Genomic DNA, 19889 nt, shown 5'->3' on the forward strand with positions numbered 1-19889 from the left:
GAAAACCATTGGAGAAGGGAGATCTCTCTGAAGGGAGAGTTTCACAAGGGGAAAAAGGGATGACAAAGGGATTGGGGATACTATCAGCCATTTTGGGGTTATTTGGCTGGTAATAACATTCAGTATGGCCACGTAGGTTCTAATACTTTGCCTGATTCAATGCAGATTGTTTAGGTAAAGGAGTCTTGCCTCATTATTTTCCTCACAGAGGACTGGATGCTTGCAAAAGCTTCATGACTGGAGTAAGGGAGATAAGAAACCTAAGACCGAGATGCAACAAAGTGGGAAAGTCCACACCTGTTGAATTTCTGCCTGCCATGAAGCCATTAATAAGCCTCTGTGGGTTCCTGTTTGCAGGATGCCAAATATTCTTGAGCATGGGTTGAGGAGCTTTCATGACGGTGTGCTTACAGAATAAATAAAAGGTTAAATAAAGTGACTGACATTCATTGGTTGACCAAAGTCTTATCATTTCAAGTCTATCGTTTCAGTTCTTTACTGAACATTTCATTGGCGGGATAAACTGCAGCCTGTGGTGAGGCCTTGTTACCTCGGAGAACCAAAAGCCAAACCAAACCCAAGCAACCTGGAAATTCAGCGCAAGCGGTTTGGAGCATTTCTAAATGGGAAAGGAAGGATTAAAGAATTCTCCTCCCCCAAGGTTACATCTTGTGTGCCTTGAGAGAGGGACTTTTGGTTCATGAAGAACATCCTTGGTTTTTCTCCCAGATGGTTTAAGGCACTGTTGGGAAAAGAGACAGGTAGAAATCCACCCAGAGCCCAAAACGCTTTGGCCGGAGTCCATAAAATCCCAGCCAGAAGTGCATCGACTTTTATTAGGAAAAGAAGTTGGTTTTAAAAAGAAATAAAACAAAACCATTAAGCATTCCTCAAAAGTTGCTGAGTTCCTTGAAATCCTGTCGGAAACCGTCTCATGGGCCCATGGGGGCTTGCACCAAAGTTAAGAGAAGCTGCCCCCGGTCAGAAGTTTGCATGGCACGAAGGCACTCTCACATGGAGCAGATATCTGACATGGTTCACAAGCGATTTTATTCACCGCTTCCAAAGAACGCTGCCCCTCTGACCCAATCACGGCTCACACCTCCATTTGGGTGTAGCACACAAAGTCAGGACTGGAGCAGAAATGGGCAGAAAAGCAGAGGTTGGTTTCGATAATCCGCTGTCTAGTCTTTCATCCACCTCTGCAATCCAACTGTTGACAGGTGGCGGCATTCCATGGGGAGAAGAGAACATTGAAGACCTACTGAATTTCCAGGTCCAACACTCCAAAGCGTTCTCATCACACGTTTTGCCCCAAACGGTGGGGAAGCTGGAGGGGTCGTTTGGATAAAATGGGACAGACAGGTTCCTGCCCCTTGTGAGCTGCTGTTCATGGTTTATTACACACCAAAGGCAGGGGGGGAGCAGGTGGGGAGGGAGATAACAGAGAAAGAAAGCCGAACTGGAAAAACAAAAAAAGCACCCCCAAGAACACCAGGAGAATTGTGAAGCGGTGAGGTGCCTCTTGCCCTCGACTGCAGTCTTTTCTCCGAGGTATCGGTGAGACCAATGGGTGCGCTAATCTTCATCCGCAGTCCTGAAGCAGGAGAAAGGCCTTTCTGGAAAAGTCGGCATCTTTAGTCAATGCTTTATTAGGACTTTCTCCCTCTTATTATTATTAATTTTTTTTGGTTTTTGTATTTTTTTCTTATGAAAAAAAAAAAGGCTTAGAAAAATCCCTTGAGTCACCACTGTCCACCATGCGCGTCTGTGAGCTGGCGCTTGGCTTTCTTCCCTTCTCGAGCCCTGGGGTAGCGTTGGGGTTCGGTGGAGAGGGCAAGTGGGAGTTACATTCGCGAAGATGGGCTGGCCAGCTCATAGAAAAGCAGGTAGGCGTCACTGCTTCGGACGTGACTCGAGGAGAGCGGCGTGACACTGTGGGAAGGAGAGAAAAGAAGGGGGGGTTAGGTCTGTGTCAGTGGCACACATGTTCTTTCAAATGCAGTGGCGACACTTGGGTGATGTCACCCCAGTACGGTAACTTAGGCTCAGGGTGACCAGATGTCCTAACTGCCAAGGAGGACAAGGTACCATAAGAAGTATGACATTCAGGAAAAATGTAGGACATTACCAAATAAAAGCTAAAAGACAGTAAGACAGAATTTGCAGTGATGACAGGCTGCCAAGTAGATGCATTTCTCCAAGGGGAACTGCAAATGTGGTGCTACTCAATCGGTTTCTTAGTGATGATGAAAATGGAGGACATTGTGGAATTCCTCCTGGAAAGATGGTTGAAATGTAGGATATGTCTTGGAAAAGAAGGTACGCTCTACTTATGAGCTATATACACTTCAAATTTCCCAGTTTGCCAGGAACAGTCTCGATTTATCCTCTATTGTCCCACTTTTTCAGCTAACTCTCTCAGCTTCTATCCCCTCCCGCTACTTTTCCCCTTTATCTTCAGCTTATTTCCATTCCTGCAAACTGAGTTCAAAGTGCAAAAGTAGTTTGCATTCAATTAAATCAGCAGGAGAAAATGAAAAAAGGGGCAGAGTCTTGGCCTTCGCAGTTAGCTCGGGCAAAATCAAACTGCTCTCCTAGCTTGTTTGTCCTTGTTCATCAATAACATTTACTGCCTTGACCATATTCTGATGTTGCTTAGCCACACATATCCAGGTTTTCATCTGGAAAATGTTGGCGGGTATAAAGACATGACCCTGTCCATAAACAGGTGGCAGCTACAAGCACCAACTTTACCGTGAGTCGTTGAAGGCATGCCATTCTCCAGATACAGGGCTCTTGCAGTAAGCTGTGTAGTGACCTCCCATGGTGGTTCCACTGTGATTTGAGACAGCATATAGATTGTAAACAGCATGGTCTGCAGAAGGAGAACAGAACAAGACAGACATCATCGTTTTTCTTTTTTTATCAGAGAGAATGTATACCAATAAAAGGAAGAAACCTATGGCATTCCAATGTTGGAGTGCAGCTTCCATCAGCCCTAACTAGCAAAGCCAATATCAAAGAATGCTGGCAGTTGCAATCGAATATCTGGAGGGGTCTACATTCTTCATTACTTTTTTACATGCAAAAAAAGAGAAGCAGGGTAGAAGGTATATGTATCAGGAATATCCAGAACACCATGCTCCCCCCACAACATTTTGCTAGTCTTCTCTAAATACTTTTTGCTGATTGTAGACCTGAGCATTGCCAGGAAATGTTGCTTTCCCCCAAATGTGGTGATTTTTTTCACCAAGACGTTCACCATTCCTGGATGTCCAGCTACAACACTCACATCTTTTTGTCTCTACCTTTTCTAGAAGATGCTTTGACATGGCGCATTAAGGTGAGAGCTCCTTCCTGCTTTTATTTATTAGTCTCTAATATTCAGAGGTTTAATGACTCTGGAAAGGGAGTTCCTATTTAGCTGTCTTGGGACTTTACCAAACAAGGCTAAAAAGTGAAATTTCAACAGGATAAGAGCATTTTTGGCTGGTACTGCAACAGTATTGCATGCTGTTGTGTCCATCCTGCTGCGGCCTTGCATTCAATTTGTTATTATAGGGCACCTATTCATTGATGGGGAAAACCCATCAATGGGCTCTCAATCTAGCTGCTGTTCCATTGCTATCTTCATGCGATAGGTCTGTTGCGCTGCAGTTCCACTTCTCAGAGAGTCAGATGGGTATGAGTGGGTATGATTCTGCTTCCATCCCACATAGCAGCTTCACACTTTGTGGGGAGGGAGGAGGAATGATTGTGGCTGCCAACTGCCTCCTGAAGCTGGCTGCTATGTGCACATTCACACAGCAGCCAGCTTCGGGAGGCAGTTGGCAGCCATGATTGCTTGTTCTTACCCCTTCTCCTGGAAGGTGGCATTTGGCAGTTTGGAAAACAGATGGCACAACCATGGATTGCTAAAACGCTATCATGGGGAACAGTGTGATAAGAAATGATGCCAAACTGGTATGCTATCATTCTTAAACTAGTGCAGTTGTGGCAGGACAATTGGCTGGTGTGATAAAGTCCTTGGTTAGCAGGTAGTCACACTGTCAGGACAGTCTTTCATTCTATGATACCCCCCTCTTCATCTCTTTTAGGCTTCCCCCCTCCGCATTCATTCTGCCTACATAGCTGTTCCCTCTACCTCCAGAGATACTCACTGCAGCTTTGAGAAGCAAATTCTCTCAAGTCCAGATCCTTGAGTGGGAAATTTACAAAGGTGGTCAGCTTGCTGGATCGCATCCTGGCTTCAGAGAAGCGTTTCAGGTCTGGGTGGAAGACGTTAAGGAAGACAAAGAAGACCTACAAGTACGGGCTTATTGAGGGATTTGAGAGAGGACTTTTCAGGGCAGGGAAGAGGCCTGATATATTTACAGTTGCAGGAAAGGCCTGTCCTATGCACTTATTTTTTCCAGTGTGGGAGCAAGGATCCTTTCTTGTGCTTTTTTGCTCAAGGGAACTGTATGCATGAGCAGGTTTGTATATGTATAGCTGTTCAATATCCTAAGAAAACTTATGTGTGTGTGAGAGAGAGGCATCCTGAACACAATTTTCTGCATTTGCACAAAGCTGTTGCAGAACAGCTAGCCGCACTCGCTCTGAGATTAAAATTTGGATCAGAACAGAGGTCTAGCTAGTTCAGCATCCTGTGGCCCACAACAGCCAAAATCAGCTTTTCACAGGAAACATACAAACAGGAGGACATCACTCCACCTTCCCACACATGTTCCTCAGCAGCTGGTACTGTGAGGCACACTGCCTCTGAAAAATAGAGCTCATGCATAGCCCTGGTGACTAGCAGCTATCGCTAGGCTTATTCTGCCCTCCCCGTGATTCCTTTATTATCATGGATTTGATGAGGACACATCCATAGGCAAGGGGAAGGATACGTAGCACCAGGATCTTTGGAAACCTCTGGATGCTAAACTTCTTCATACATTTCGTCCTGGCCTTGCAGTGGCAGCAGGTCTGGTGAGAGAAAAAACAGACAGAATTAGAGAGCAGGAAGATGCAACTAGAGAGTTGTTGTTGTTGTTGTTGTTGTTGTTGTTGTTGTGTGCCTTCCAGTCATTTCCAACTTATGGCAACCCTAAGGTGAACCTTGGCAAGATTTGTTCAGAGGAGGTTTGCCATTGTCCCTGAGACTGAGAATGTGTGACTTGCCAATGGGTTTCATGTCCAGTCTGGGAATCGAACCTTGGTCTCCAGACTCATAGTTCAATGCTGAAACCACCATACCTCTCTAGATATCTCTAAGTCCTCTAGGGCAACTCTTTGGTCAACATCTAGTAGCAATGAACCATAGAATTGCACTGGAGGACCTACAAATGCCTAGAGAAGAGCACAACCTTTGGCGGATGTTGACCACAGAAGTTGGCCTGGAGGGCCCAGCAATTCCTCGAGAGAACATATTAATCAAATCCGTGGATAATCAAATCCACAAAAGTCAAAGTTCAGGGCCAACTGTAATTCATGAATCTTCTACTTTTTTGTATGAAAGAGGTGACTTCCTCCTTCCCTTTTCTCTGCAAAAGTTAGTATCCATGAAGCTTCTGCTTCACGGATGCCTCTCACATACATGTATGAGAATCTGCATTACTTCTACTGAAGTCCAGTAAGTTCCTTTTGACTATCTACTTTCCTATTTTAGATGGATTTCTTTGCAATGATAAAGTAAGTTTGTTTTTTAACCTTGTCACAGCATCCTGCATATTTCTATCCTGTTTTATACCAGAAGCTAATGCTGCAATGGAGCATGCTGCATTCTGTTTAATCTAAATACCAATATTCCCTACAGCTACTGCATTTTTTGTAGTTTCCCTTCTCCCTGTTCCCATGTGGATTTTGCATCTTGGGATTGTTCCTTACAGGTTTCTCATCTCCATCCAGGATGTCTTCCTTGGTGAAGAGGCGCATACAGTCGATCAAATTGACCTCTCCATAGCTCTTCTGGGAAAAAGAGAGAAAGCGAGAGAGGGAGGTTAAATGTACCCAAGGCCAGAGCTGGGACCCATTCACAAGTACCAGTTTAAAAGGTATCAAAGTGCTGTAATTGTGTGTGGTAAAAGACAGGAGTTAAGAAGTGGAGAATGAGTAGTGCATGATTTCTGAAGCAGAAGAGAGACTGGGAAGCATCAAGGAGAGGACATGGTTACCTTTGCAATGGGTAGTGACAGGTCCCAGAAGGGATCGAAGGCTGTTGAACAGTAGCTGCAGGCGCTGCAGGTCAGAGAACTCTTCAGCTGTCCAACAAAAAGATCTAAAGAGACACAACGTTGGGAACATGAATGAGAAACACCAGTCATTTCATCCTTGCAAATGAAAAATGAATTATTTCCAAAGTTTTCTTATTCATTGACTTGATACCCCACCTTTCCCCCATGATGGGATCCCAGGGTTTTATTTTGCTGGGCAAGACATAGAAGCGTTTGCATATTTTCCCCCTCAACCGTTTTGCACATTTGGGGACTTCTTTTATGGTAAATCTGTGCACAAAAGCTTCATTTTAGATAAGGGGAAAACCCCAGTTTTGCAGAGAAAGCAGTATGTTTTATGCAAAAATAGTCTTTGGTGCAAAAAGCACCGTTTGGGACAAAACAATCTTTTGCAGAAGATAAAATAAAATTCTGCCACGCAGAAAATGTTGTGGTGGTTGATCATTTTCTCAGCTGGGGTGTTTTGACCCATTAAGACTCATCATTGAAGCTGAGAAAAACTCTGAATGTTCATTCATCCTTCCAAAGGAGGCACACAAGGAAAAGGGAGAAGGTTTTCTAGCTGAAGACCAAGTCTCCTGGCTGCATCGGCAGTGCAGAATTAATGCAGTTTGTCACTGCTTTAACTGCCATGGTTCAATGCTATGGAATTCCGAGATTTGTAGTTTTGTGAGATATTTAGCCTTCCTTATCTTTGGTGCCGCAACAAACTACAAAGCCCAGAATTCCACATCATTGAGCCATTGAGCAGTGTCAAACTGCATTAATTCTGCAGTGTAGACACAGCATAAATCAGACCTTCTTTCTGCAGCCACAAGGAGTTAATGAAGTAAGGCTGAGCATTTGGGTCAAATAGTGACCTATCATTCTGAATGTACTACATTTATTAGTTTAAACACACACACAATTAAGCATCACTGCAAAACAGTTAATTTTTAACAACATTAGGTAAGGATTTCTATGTAAATTTCTATGCTTCACTGAGCAGTTCTTTTTGGCTTCTCTCCTGAAGCATGAGGGTAAGCATTACTGTTGCACAATTTTTTTGAACGGAAGTGAAATGAAATAAAAGCCAAGCAACTGCATCCCAATTACTGCTTTTCAAGGCAGTTTTCTTAGAAAACCCAGTCAGGCCATGGGTCAGTGACCAGGACTTGTGGCTTCATGGAATATTTGACAATATTTGGGTTAAAGGACAGCGAGTCAACTGATAATATTTGACAGATGTCAGCTGAGCACTGCATCATCCTCACTTGAAGCACTCTGCCAGCTGCATAGTCAAGACATTATGACCAAGGTCTATACTAAAGCTATTGTGTGAAATAATTGATTTCTTCTGCATTGGATTCTGAGGTTATTAGTTTTCTTCTGCAGCAGCAGCCACAGGCTCCCATGTTCGTGGGGCAGTGAATCCACTCCAGATTTCAATTGGCATTTAAAAGGAGCTGCCCAGCCTCTCCCAAATAAGGTTAGCCCTTTAGACAGCTCCATTAAAATTTGGACTAAAACTCAGAGCAGACCTATCCCCACTGACATGGAAGCCATTCCCTAATACTGAATTTCCATGGGATAAGAGCTTGGGAAAGTTACCTTTTTTTATTACTATAAGAGGTCATGCTGGCTGGGGTTTCAAGGGCTGCATCTACACTGCAGAATTAATGCCGTTTGACCCTGCATTAATAGCCATGGCTCCATCCTATGGAATCCTGGGATTTGCAGTTGTAGCACGAGAGCTCTCTAACAGTAAAGGCTGTCATACTTTGCCACACCACGAATTCCAGAATTCCATAGCATTGTGCCGCGGCAGTGAAAGCACTGTCAAATTGGGTTAATTCTGCAGTGCGGATGTAGCATTGGGGCTGTAGTAAAAACCAACAACTCTTTTCCAAGCTCTGAGTTCTGGCATCAAGCACTGAAGGTATTGGAGAGCTTTTTGGCTTCAAAGGCTACATCTCAAACCCTCAATTGTGTCAGGCACTTACCCCCGATCCGGCTGTCTTCTCTAGCCAGGTATTTCATCCACATCTGCCTGCCCTTTTCTTCATCACTGCAAGAAGTAAGAAGGGGAAAAGAGGTCTTCAGGTGGCATCAAGCTTTTTGGGGTCAAAGCAAATTCATATGAAAGTCTATGTTGTAAAAGGAGAATGGGGTTATGGATCAGAAAGGGGAGAACTGACTTAAAATACCCCTTATGCAGTTCCCTGGGTAAACTTGAGCTCTCTGAGCCTGACCTAACCTCAAGGCACGAGAGGAGGTAGGTATGAAATAAAATCATCATCATCATCATCATCATAATCATCATCCTAGTTTATAGGGTCGCTGTTAAGAAGCCTGTAATTGGGATAGGGAAAACCCAGTATGATGCTGTGAATTCCTAGGAAGAAATGTGGGCTGGAACAAATGCGTTTTGTATATTTTGTAGAACGTATGCCACAGGCAGGTTCATTTTATCTATTGCTATATAAATAAAGCTTAATAATAATAATAATAATAATAATAATAATAATGGCAATAATTAAATAAGGACTATTTGGAAGGACTCTTGATGCACTGCTGTTATAAGAAGCTGATGCTCCTGGAGTGGATCAGCACTGAAACAAAGCTGAGCCAGAAGTGGTCAAAGGATGCCCTGTTGGTCTCCTGGGAGGAAGAAAGGCCTATTAATATGGTTTAAGTTGGCATTGTCTATGAATCCTCTCTCTTTAGGTCCCCTGCTTGCAGGTGAGATAAGCATTAGTTCAACTGAGACATCATTGCCAACGAGATGATTCTGCAACTGCTGAATACCCAGGGTGTCTGCAACATCTGGGTCCAATGCTTTCTTCCCTACTGCCTTCTTCTCCCATCCCCTTGATCTACTTTCTTCCCAGGGTTTCTGCCATCTTGAGGGTGACTCACGGGAGATGGTCCAGGTTGTCGCTGCTGCCTTTGGGACGCACCAAGACCCGGTTCACCTCACTGTGGAGCCCGTCCAGAAGGAACCGTAGGAACTCCTGGGCATCCTGCTGGCTGGAAAGAGGAGAGAAAAGCATGAGGGACCAGTGGCACAAATGGGGCATCAGGCTTCAGCCTCAAGGACCAGAAACTGAAGTCCCCAGACTCCAACACGGCTGCTCTTGTTGCATCAAAACTCAGCCCAATGAGGTAGCCCATAGCTGTGTCAGGGATGGGAATTGTATGGCCTTCACACATTGTTCAGCTGTAACTCCCAGGATTCTTCAGCAATGCCTATGGTGGCAAAGGCTGCTGGGAGATATAGTTTGACAACATCTGGAAAAGTGCACGAGTCCCACCCTTTAGCTCTCTCTCTCCCTGCCCCCCATTTCTTATTCAAGAACCAGCCTGGGGTGGCACTATAGCATAGTGAGAACCAGTGTGACATACTGGTTTGACTGTTGGACTGAGACTCTGGGAGATGAGAGTTTGCACCCCAGCTTGGCCACAGAAACCCAGACCTTGGGCAAGTTACACTCTCTCAGCCTCAGATGAAAGAGGGAGGAGGAGGGATGAACTGGGTCATTTCAAAAGCAACAGTGGAAGTGAAGTTACAATACTGTTACTCAAAAATTTTAGCCAGGTTTTGGTTTGAATGTTGAACTACTACTCCGAAGACCAGAGTTCGATTCCCAACTCAGCCGTGGAAACCCACTGGGTGACTTTGGACAAGTCACACTCTCTCAGCCTCAGATGAATCTAAGGGCAACCCCCCTGAAGTTGGAAATGGCTTGATGGCACGCAACAACAGAGCCCTTTGTTATTGTTGTTTAGCTATTCATTTATTGAATTTATACCACGCCTTTCTCTGAAAATGGGATTCAAGGAGGCTTGCAGTACTTTAAGATCAAGCTAAAAGATTATACGCAAAAGTTGCAAAGAATTATATAACAATATTATTAAAAACATGACTGAAAACAGTTACAAGCCACTTAAAACATTTTAAAAAGACAATTTGAATAAAAGATTTTTAAAAATACAGCACACCATTTCACACAAACAGACAACACTACTTAAGCCATTTTTGACTTTGGCAACCACAAGGCGAACCTGTCACAGAGTTTTCTTGGGAAGATTTGTTTGGAGTGGGATTCTCTTTGCCTTCCTCGGAGGCTGAGAGAATGTGACTTCCCAAGCTAAAAGCATTATTGGGCCTTAATAGGAATAACTGACTAAGTATGCAGCCAAATTTCCCCCTTAAAAAGAATTCCCAGAGGTCCAAGTGAAAAAGGAAGAGATGGGAACCTCTCTTACTTGTAACCAACAAAGCGGGGGGCATATCTTTGAATCTGTGTCTTGAATTCGGAAGGACTCACAGATTCGTTTGGAGAAGATGTCCACAAGGCCTGGATGAGCTTGGCGAACTCTGGAGGGAGGAAAAGGAAGGCAGCCGAAGTAGGGAGAGAAAAAGAAGAGAAAGAGAGGTCCAAGAGGTTAGTTTCGTAAGGCAAGGACAGCCTGGCATGGAATACAATGAGCAATCATAAAATAAGTGGTCAGCCCTCTGCATCCACAGACTGAACCATCCATGGCTTGAAAATATTCCTTGAAATATATAAATTCCAAAAAGCAAACCTTGCTTTTGCCATTTTATAGAAGGGACACCATTTTATTATGTCATTGTATTTAATGGGACTTGAACATCCACAGATATCCACAGGGGCCCTGGAACCAAACCAAGAGCCCACTGTACTTGCTTGCTAAAAACCCATTAGTGATACCTTTATCAGCCAAACAAAATGCACAATATACTTGTTGCAAGTATAGGCCTGATGAAGAAACCCATGGAGCTTTGAAAGCTTGCAATGGATATATTGTGCATTTTGGGTTCACCAATAAAGATATCACTGATGGATTTTTATTTGGACTACTTTAAGTGCCCTGGCTCAATGTTATGGAATTTTAAGGCTCTGGTGCCACAACAAACTACAAACCCCAATATTCCAGTAGCATTGACCCATGGCAGTTAAAGCGGTATCAACCTGGATTATTTCTGCAGTGCGAATACAGCCTGTGTGTGTATGTGTCTGTAAAGCTCCAGCTGCCAAAAAGACAGGACAGGTACCAGTGGGATGGTTAAGCTCCTATGCAAAAATATACAAGGGTTTCATGAACCTTGTCCTCCCCATGTGGGCAGGTGTTTTGCTTGGTGAGCTGATGCCGAGGAGACTAAAAGGGTAAGTCTAAAAAGAGGGAAATAATAAAAGAGTTCCTTAAAAATAATAATAATAAAAAATAAAACCCTGTGAAATTCCCCTAGTGGGTATTTTTTTAGTACTGTTCTGTTTCTCCTTTCTCTCTAGCACAGAGGAAGTGTGGGCTTTCCTTCCTGCTGAAAAGTACCAGATGAGTCCTCCTACATCTTCCTGGTGCCCTGTGTACTTCGATCCCCACATGCGGGTCTTTTTTTGCCAAGCTTGGGAAAGTTACTGTTTTGGGCTACAACATTCAGATGAATGTATGTAAGCGTGGGCACTGGCATGGGTACAGTTACAGCATTGCTGCCCCCCTACAAATCCTGTGCCCCCGAGTAAAATTTTCATTGTCCCCAAATTTCTAGCCTTGCAGAGAGTGAACCCCTGAAAATTATTCCCACCTAAAACTATTCCATTTTCTGTGTTTGCATTTATCACATCATACGACCATATCAGACTTTGTCTGCTCCTTTTCTTGGGATGCCAGAAATACATACAGTGGCCCCTTGGTGTCCACTGAAGTTTGGTTCCAGGATCCATCGTGGATACCATAATTCCTGGATGCTCAAATCCCATTAAATATAATGGAATAGTTAAACGGTGTCCCTTTAATGAAATCTGAAATTCAAAATACTCCAAATCCCAAAGCTTTTTTCGTGGGTGGCTGAGATGGTGACACCTCTGCTTTCTGAGAGTTCAGCATACAGTGGGCCCTTGATATCTACTAGGATTTGGTTGCAGGTACCCCTGTGGATACTAAAATCTGTGGATTGTATGTGTCCTTTTGCATGCACATCTCTATGGGGCACAGTCCTATACAAGCCCTTACCTGCCATGAGTGCCATCTGCATTCGGCTGTTGTTGTTGAGGTCCCGGACATACTGGTTCTGCAGACAGTAATCCCGAAGTTCTTTGGTGTTACTCAGACACTGCAGGATCGAGTTCATAAAACACTGTGGGAAAGCAAACAATAAGCAGAAGTAATGCAGCTGGGGTTCCATGTGAGGTGGGTCAAATCCAGTCCCTGAACTGCAGTTTTATAAATGCAAAAAACTCTTCGATCTTTCAGCTTGGGTCTTATCTGTACTGCTGAAATAATGCAGTTTGATAGCACTTTAATTGCCATGGCTCCATCCTATGAAATCCTGAGAAATGTGGCACCAGAACTCTCTGGCAGAGGAGACTAAATATCTCCCAAAACTACTAATCCCAGAATTTTAAAGCATTGAGCCATGGCAGTTATAGCCGTGTCAAATTGCATTATTTCTGCAGTGCAGGTCAGACCTTAGATTTGGGTCTCACTTTTGGGAGAAAAGTGGAATAATAATAATAATAATAATAGAAGATGCCAGTGGCACACAACCCCTATTCCTGGGTCAGACACTTGGATTGGGATGACAGAAAGCCACGATCAAGACTTCCCGCTGAGCCATGAAATTTCCTGGGGACTTTGGACCACTTCCCTCAATCTTGGCTTAACCTACCTCACAGGGCTGTTGTGAGGATAAGGAAGAGAAGGTCATGTACAATGTCTTCAGCTCATTGAAGGAACAGTGGGATGTAAAGGTAACAATTTGATCTTATTGAATAGGCGGGATAGAAATAAATTTTATTATTATTTATTATTAAAACCTCTTGCAGGCAAAGCAAGCAAGGGAACAGAAACAAAAGGAGACTGAACAGTTCTGGGTGTGAATGATTTTTCCACATCGCATTAGAAACCAGGAATGAAAAATTCACTGGGAGGACTGAATTCTTATTTGGAGGGGTGATGTTTTCATTTTGCTCCCATCTACCTACATTGGTGCAGCGATGGTAGGCAACTGGTTTCCTGAGACATTTACGCAACTGTCTTTAGAGCTTCTTCTTTGTGTTGAGGGGAAAAACCAGGCAAGGGGATTCCCAGCTGTATATCATCAAAGAAGAGGAACTGACTTGCAAAGGGCTGAGTAAAGACCTGTTGAAATTTCCTTTGCATGCCTGGGAACCCACAAACAGGCTCAGAGGAGGCTGGGACTGGTTTGCAAAACGACGAGGCAATTCTCGGATGCTAAGAAACACACGTTGTTGCCCTGATGCTCTGGGAACTCAATAAACCAGTCCTTGAGAGGTGGCTGACAGTGGCTGCAGTCACCTAATCTCTTTCTGCAAGATGATTGTATGGGCATCAGGGAATTTGGCCAGGAGGGAAGAAGTGGTGCTGGTGCTGGGGGAATCCCTGTGGCAACATGTATTTATTTTTGTTATTAGTGATAAGAGAGCTTTTCTGCAGTGCTGCTATTTAAGAGGCAGGGTTATCAACTGGGAAGCCTTCCTTTTGCTTCTTTTCTCTGCCACATTCTCACTAGATGGCTTCAAGAGAGCTCTTTTCGCTTAGCCTCAGAGCCTTATCACATTAAAAACAAACCAAGCAGGCAAATGGAGAGAAGCGTGTTTATCTTTCTGCCTCTCATGATGCCAATGCATTTTCTCTCTCTTCCAGTTGTAAAAGTATGGGAGAGAGTGGTAAAAACGTCCCTTTCCCAAACGGATTTTTCCAGCTTGGCAAAAGGGACACTTTTATCACCCTCTCGCATGCTTTTATGACTGGAAGAGAATGAGAGCTTTGAAGTCATGCAGAGGCAGAAAGACAAATGCGCTTCTCTCCGTTTGCCTGCTGGGTTTGTTTTTAATGCTATAAGACTCTCAGTCTTCCTACCTATGAAATGGGGACGATTCCTGCAATACAGAGTGCAACAGAAACAGCAGCAAGGACACCTGGAGGACTGGGACAAAGACCCTGTAGGACACCTGCCTCCCCAGGAAAAAAAAAGGTTGGAAGTGTTACTTTTGGATTACAGCTCCCAAAAGTGTCCGAGGACTCCAGAAATCATAGTCCAAATCAACATTTCTAAGCTTACCCCAGGAACATGGAAACATACCCTATACACTGGCTGATGGGAGTTGGAGTCCCACGACGTCTGGAAGGCCATGGGCTTCTCCTGCACTAATGTTTGTGAATTGTTTTAAATAGTCCAGAGTGCTATTTATATATAATATTTTATAATGCTTAAACTTGGGTAGATTCCCACCAAAAATTCTGGGAACAATGGTCTCAAGGTGCTGCTGAGAAACCTCTAAGAGTGATGATCCCATTCCTTCTCCCCACCAGTGAACTACAATTCCCATGGTTCTACTGAGCAGCAGGAAGGATGGTTAAATCAGCGTGAAAGCATGAAAGTTAAGCATGCCAAAAGGAAAGAGGAAGATGTGGACTTACAGTGTTGCCGAGATTACGGAGACCAGTCAGACCCTGAACCGTTTTGGAACTCTGTGGACAAAGAAGAAGAGAGATGTGAGAACGCACCAGGAAACATGATTTTCTAAGCAGAAAGCACCACTGCTGAGTATAGAAGGACATTTCAGTACAGACACATACTTGTATTGCAATGCATAAATCCCAAATAGTACATAAAACCCAATCTGCAGTTTTTGTGGACTTTCTCACAGCATGGAGGGAAAATAGCAAAACTGTTTGTGGTTGCCCACGAGAATGAGATTTGCAAAGATTTACATTTTCAGAGCTAGGACACAAAGGGTACATCCACATTACAAAGTGGTTGCTCTTTTATCACACTTCAACAGCCACGGCTCCATCTACATATCCTGGGGATATGTAGTTTCATGAAGTACTTAGAATTCTCTGCCAGAAAGTCTAATACTGCAGTTCAGGGATGTATATGGAGAAATAATGTCTCTTCAAATTACAAATCCAGTTCCGTAGGCTTTTGCCTCAACAGTTAAAGTGGTATCAAACTTCAATGTGGACTTACTTTAAGAAGCATTCAGGCAACTGACTTTTTATAAATTGTTCTTTTTCACCAGGCATCTGATCCCTAAAACATCCATGCTGTTCCTATGTCATGCCCTTTTCTTGCTATTTTCGTGTTTTGCTTCCTTGTTGTTGTTTTTAATTTTATGCTTGCTTTGGGTTTCTTTTTATGCAGACACTGTTTTCAAGGACAAACCAGGGCCAACGTGGCTGGAATGTTTTAAAGAAGCAAACAATTAAGAACGAAGGAAAGCAAGGGCTTGAAGCTTGGGCCCAAAGGCATGGAGAGGAGCACATGGCGCCAGGGAGTTCCCAGAGGTGCCCATCTCTTTGCAGTGCACTCAGCTGACCCTTTGGGGAGGGAGTCGGCCAAGGGCAAAGTCTCATTTCCGTTACATGTGCTGCACCTCGCCGGCAGCCAGGTGAGTGGCCAACCTTGGCACGTTTTCAGCATCAGCGGCAGCAGTGTCATGGAAGTTTATTGGACCTGGGATGCAAATTCCTGCCACGGTGTTCGGAGCACATCCAGTTGGCTGTCATTGCTAGGACAGAGGTCAACTCACCCTTGCTTGGTCTCCTTGAGACTGAAGAGGTTGAGCTATGAAGACAGGGATTTAAAAAGCTTCCCTGCTGTTCCTTTGCAAGGAACACAGCCAGAGGAAAGAAATGGATCCAGACTAACCTCACTGTCCTGGTTAAAACCTGTCCCCTGAATGGCAGGTAGAGAGATCTTGTAGCACCTTTGAGACTACAGTAAATGAAATAAAGAAGCTGGCAGCCTGACCTTTTGTAGACTTAAGTCTGCTTCCTCAGATGCATCTGAATTGCAGAATTAATAATGCAGGCTCTACCCCTGAGTTACATCTGTTGAATATCAGCTGGAGACATAGCATTAGGGAGGTGGTGGTGATGAGGAAAATAACCCAGGAGATGACCCATTCTTTTGCACTTCTGGAAGGATGCACAGTATTTACACAGTAGGTGCCTGGTTCAAGTCTTTACGGTCTAAACGTCAAGCCAAACAGGAGGACCTAAACAGAAACCATTGCTACCATTTGCTTTCCTTCAAAGCAACCATAGAATGTGGGGTTGGGGGGGGGGGGGGCGCTGGGTCTCAGGGTTTGAACTAGCTTTTCCAGACCTCAGGGTCTCACCTTAGAGGTCCTCAGGGCAAAGGGAAGGGATCTCAAAGTGAGAGCATTGTTTTTAAAGACTGAGGGATTAGATTATGGTCATATCTAAATCTCTAAAGGGATGTCAGGTAGAAGATGGCACCAGCTTCTGTGCTGCTCCAAAGATCAGACTATGAAACCATGAGGTCAAATGACAGGAAAAGTGATGGATGGGCACTTCAGGAGTGCTTCTCAACATCCAGAACTGGACACAGTATCCCAGGTGAGGCCTGACCAAAGCAGAATAGAGTGGTACCTTACTCTCCTCCTCTTCCACTGCCTTGCTTGCTTGTTTAGTTGCCTGCCCAGCCAGACCCAGGCAGCTGGCTGGGCAGGAGGGTGAGGCAGGGGAAGGGAAGGAAGGGCAATGCTCTGCAATGGTGGCATCCTCCTCTTCTTCCACACACTTCCCTTCACCTTTCTGCAGAGGTGCCCTCACTGGTAGCGGTGTGTGTGTTTGAGATGGACAATGAGTGACCACCCCTTTGGGTGTTAACTGTTAACTGTCACCCGGTGTGGTCCGCACTCCCCGCACCCCATAGTGATGCTCTACAGTGAGAAAATGGTGCCAGGGTCTCTTTCCTTTGTGCTGTCTCCTTGAACAAATCCAGGATGCATGTGTTTTGCACCCTTGCTGCTCCTTTGCATTTGGGGCTCAGAGAGTTAAACCCGGAGCTGGGTTTGACATTTTGCCTTCACTACTGGCACCCCAGAAACTAAGGAGGAGGAAGGGGAGGGGGACTGCTGTGCCAGCAGCTCCAAAATAGCAGTGCTTGGTGTGTGCATGTAGGAGGCAAAGCAGCACTCCCTCTTGTCCATGACAACAGCCGAAAATAGACCCGCTCCAAATGGCGCAAAGCTCAACTCTTAACAACGCAGCTTCATGGGTGTGTGTGTGTGTGTGTGCCTGCAATGATGAGAGAATAAGTGGACCCCCTTCCTCCATTTCTTGGGATGTACACAATAATAACAAGAACTGCTCTTGATGGGGGGAGTGCAGAAGGAAGAGGGAGGGGATTTAATGAAAGGGTAGAAGCCCAAATTCAGCTTTTGACAGCTGCCAATTCAGTTGCTTTTATTCCCCTTTAGAAATAAGAAGTCAAGGTGTGCAATTAAACGTCAAAGGAGGGAATGCAGGGAGCAGGCCATGAACACAAGATCAGCTGAAGCCAAGGTCTGAACCCTCCATACCCTCCAACATTTCACAGAAGAAAAGTAGGATACCCGTGACCAAGCAACATCAGATCAAGATGGCAAAAGTTATTAAGGAGGAAAAACAGGCAAGCTAGGAGAGGCTGCAGCAGTTTGCTTTTGCCTGAGCCTACAGGGAAGGGGAATTCAGGGAATTCATCTCTGCCTTTCCCCTGAGTTAACTGAATGCAAACTAATTTTGCACTGTGAACTCAGTTTGCAGCGAATGGAAATAAGCTGAGGAGAAAGAGGGAAAGCGGGAAAGTAGAATAACAGTGGCCTAATTCTATAATGTGAAAGGGACCTAAATAATTACATTAAAAATGCTGGGTGTGGGATTTGGAAACAGAGAGTCAGCATGGCATAGCGATTTGGGGGTCAGACGATGACTCTGGAGGCTAGGATTCAAATCCTGGCTCAGCCATAGAGACCCACTGGGCAAGTCACACTCTCTCAGCCTCAGGGAAAGGCAATGGCAAACTTCCTCTGAACAAACCTTGCCAAGAAAACCTCAGGATATCAATTTCCTACGTTGGAAATGACTTGTAGGCACGCAACAACAACAACAGTCTAGGAAAGTACTTTTCCAAAGCTCTCATCACTCCTCATCCATGAGACAGGTGAAACTAGGAAGAGCTGCCTTTTGGGGTTGTACCAGATCATCCGAACCAAAACAGAGGGGGAATACAAGTTGACAGGTGGCTAAAGAAAAATGCTAGCTGAGAGAACAAACTGTATTTTCCCAGCATCGGAGGCGGTGCAGTCTGAGCACTGAGGAAATGTGATATATCTTGGCAACAGAAAAATGCTGCTCTCAGAAACAAGAAGACCTTTCACACTCCCCAAATATAGCATTATGGTTCCACTTTGTTTGCATCCTATGGAATCCTGGGATCTGCGGTTTGGGGAGGCATTGGGGCTCTCTGGCTGAGAATTCCTTATACTACAAATCCCAGGCATTATATTACAGATCATAGAATGTTGCTATGTCAGGTAAAGTGGATTCGTAGTGCACAATCCTGTAATGTGAATGGGTCCAAGGTCTGGAAACCTAGTCCCTAACCATTAGGCAATTATTATTAAAAAATAATCAATGTGGAAAAATCCAAACCTCAAGATATTAGGAGAAGGGTGTGAGTTGTGAAGCTCCTCAGATGTTGTTGGTTGACAACTCCCATCAGTCCTAGTGGCTGGACATTCCTGTTTCATTGGCCTCTTTCCCAAAGCATTTTCCAGCTCAAGGTAATGGAGGAAATTGTTCAAGGAGGAAGAAGAGAGGAATGGAGAGTATTTTGGGGGGAGACCGCACATCTCCAAGATGTACTGCTTTGAGTGTGTTGGACTGAGTGTTGGAGAGCAGGGTTCAGTTTCTAGCTTGGCCCTGAAACTCACCGAGTCACATTAAAAATGCCTCCAGCAGGATGAATGGGAGCAGGGCGTTATGTAAGAGTTGTCAGTTCCTCTCTCTTTCCAGACTGTGAACACGCTCAGAGCCTGGTTGGCTCCACACAGCAGCTGAGGCCAATCCAAACTGGCGGGGAAAAGAAAAGGGAGATTTGGCCTGACAGTAGCAGGAAAGAAGCTATTTATTTGGGAGGAAGCACTTTTTTGGAACTAGATGATGGGGCCTGCTCCAAGGTCTAGCTATGGAGAGCGGCGGGGAGCAAGGGAGGGCATTGCCTCCCAATAAAAATTCTGACCCCCGTCCTCAGGAGTTTCTTTCAGTCCCCAAATTTTCTGGCATTGCAAGAACTTAAAATGTGACTTGAGCATTTAGAAATCAGTTTACGGCAAAGAAAAAGAAGGACAGAGTGACCACTGGAATGAGAATGCCGAGGGGAATAGAAGAAGATCTAAGTGTAAATGATTGTCAAGGGGTGCCTGCATCCACACTGCAGGAAATAATTCAGTTTGGCAATGCTTTAGATGCCACAGCTCAGTACTATGCAATGCTGGGAGTTGTTCATTTTCTGAGAGATTTAGCCTTCTCTATCAGAGCACTCTGGTTGCCACTGCAGACTCAGTAAAGTGTATCAGAAATGTATGGTTGCTGTATCCCAAAAGTCAAAAGCTGTTGCGTTAATGCTTCTTTGTGACCATTTTAATGGCGGGTTTTGTGCAGCGTCATGTGAAATCGTTTCACGTTATTACATGATTTTTTCGGGACATTCAGGATAAACTCCCGATTCTCTTCATGTGTAAACTCCTTAGATATATTGTTGCTGCCGTTATCATGTGCCTTCGAGTAATTTCTGACTTTGGCAACCTCTTGTGCAGTTTTCTTGTTCCAACAAAGCTTTATTCCACA

General features: G+C 44.5%; 1 protein-coding gene across 3 annotated transcripts in view; it reads right to left on the reverse strand.

The window, feature by feature from the left end:
* Window positions 1–1699: 1699 nt before the first annotated feature.
* Window positions 1700–19889, reverse strand: part of USP2 (ubiquitin specific peptidase 2) — a 57436-nt gene continuing 39246 nt past the window's right edge. For 2 of the 3 annotated variants that reach the window (XM_042474690.1, XM_042474692.1), the window contains 11 exons: window positions 14667–14717; window positions 12237–12360; window positions 10467–10578; window positions 9117–9227; window positions 8201–8265; window positions 6159–6262; window positions 5872–5952; window positions 4893–4971; window positions 4164–4271; window positions 2758–2878; window positions 1700–1935 (listed from right to left, as the gene is read on the reverse strand). In XM_042474690.1, the coding sequence (XP_042330624.1) occupies window positions 1848–1935; window positions 2758–2878; window positions 4164–4271; window positions 4893–4971; window positions 5872–5952; window positions 6159–6262; window positions 8201–8265; window positions 9117–9227; window positions 10467–10578; window positions 12237–12360; window positions 14667–14717 (1044 nt within the window). In that variant the 3' untranslated portion in view covers window positions 1700–1847. The remainder of the gene's footprint in view (window positions 1936–2757; window positions 2879–4163; window positions 4272–4892; window positions 4972–5871; window positions 5953–6158; window positions 6263–8200; window positions 8266–9116; window positions 9228–10466; window positions 10579–12236; window positions 12361–14666; window positions 14718–19889) is intronic. The other variant, XM_042474691.1, reaches the window with a different exon arrangement.

This window comes from Sceloporus undulatus, chromosome 6 (genome assembly GCF_019175285.1).
Source record: "Sceloporus undulatus isolate JIND9_A2432 ecotype Alabama chromosome 6, SceUnd_v1.1, whole genome shotgun sequence".
NCBI classification, from domain to species: Eukaryota; Metazoa; Chordata; class Lepidosauria; order Squamata; family Phrynosomatidae; genus Sceloporus; species Sceloporus undulatus.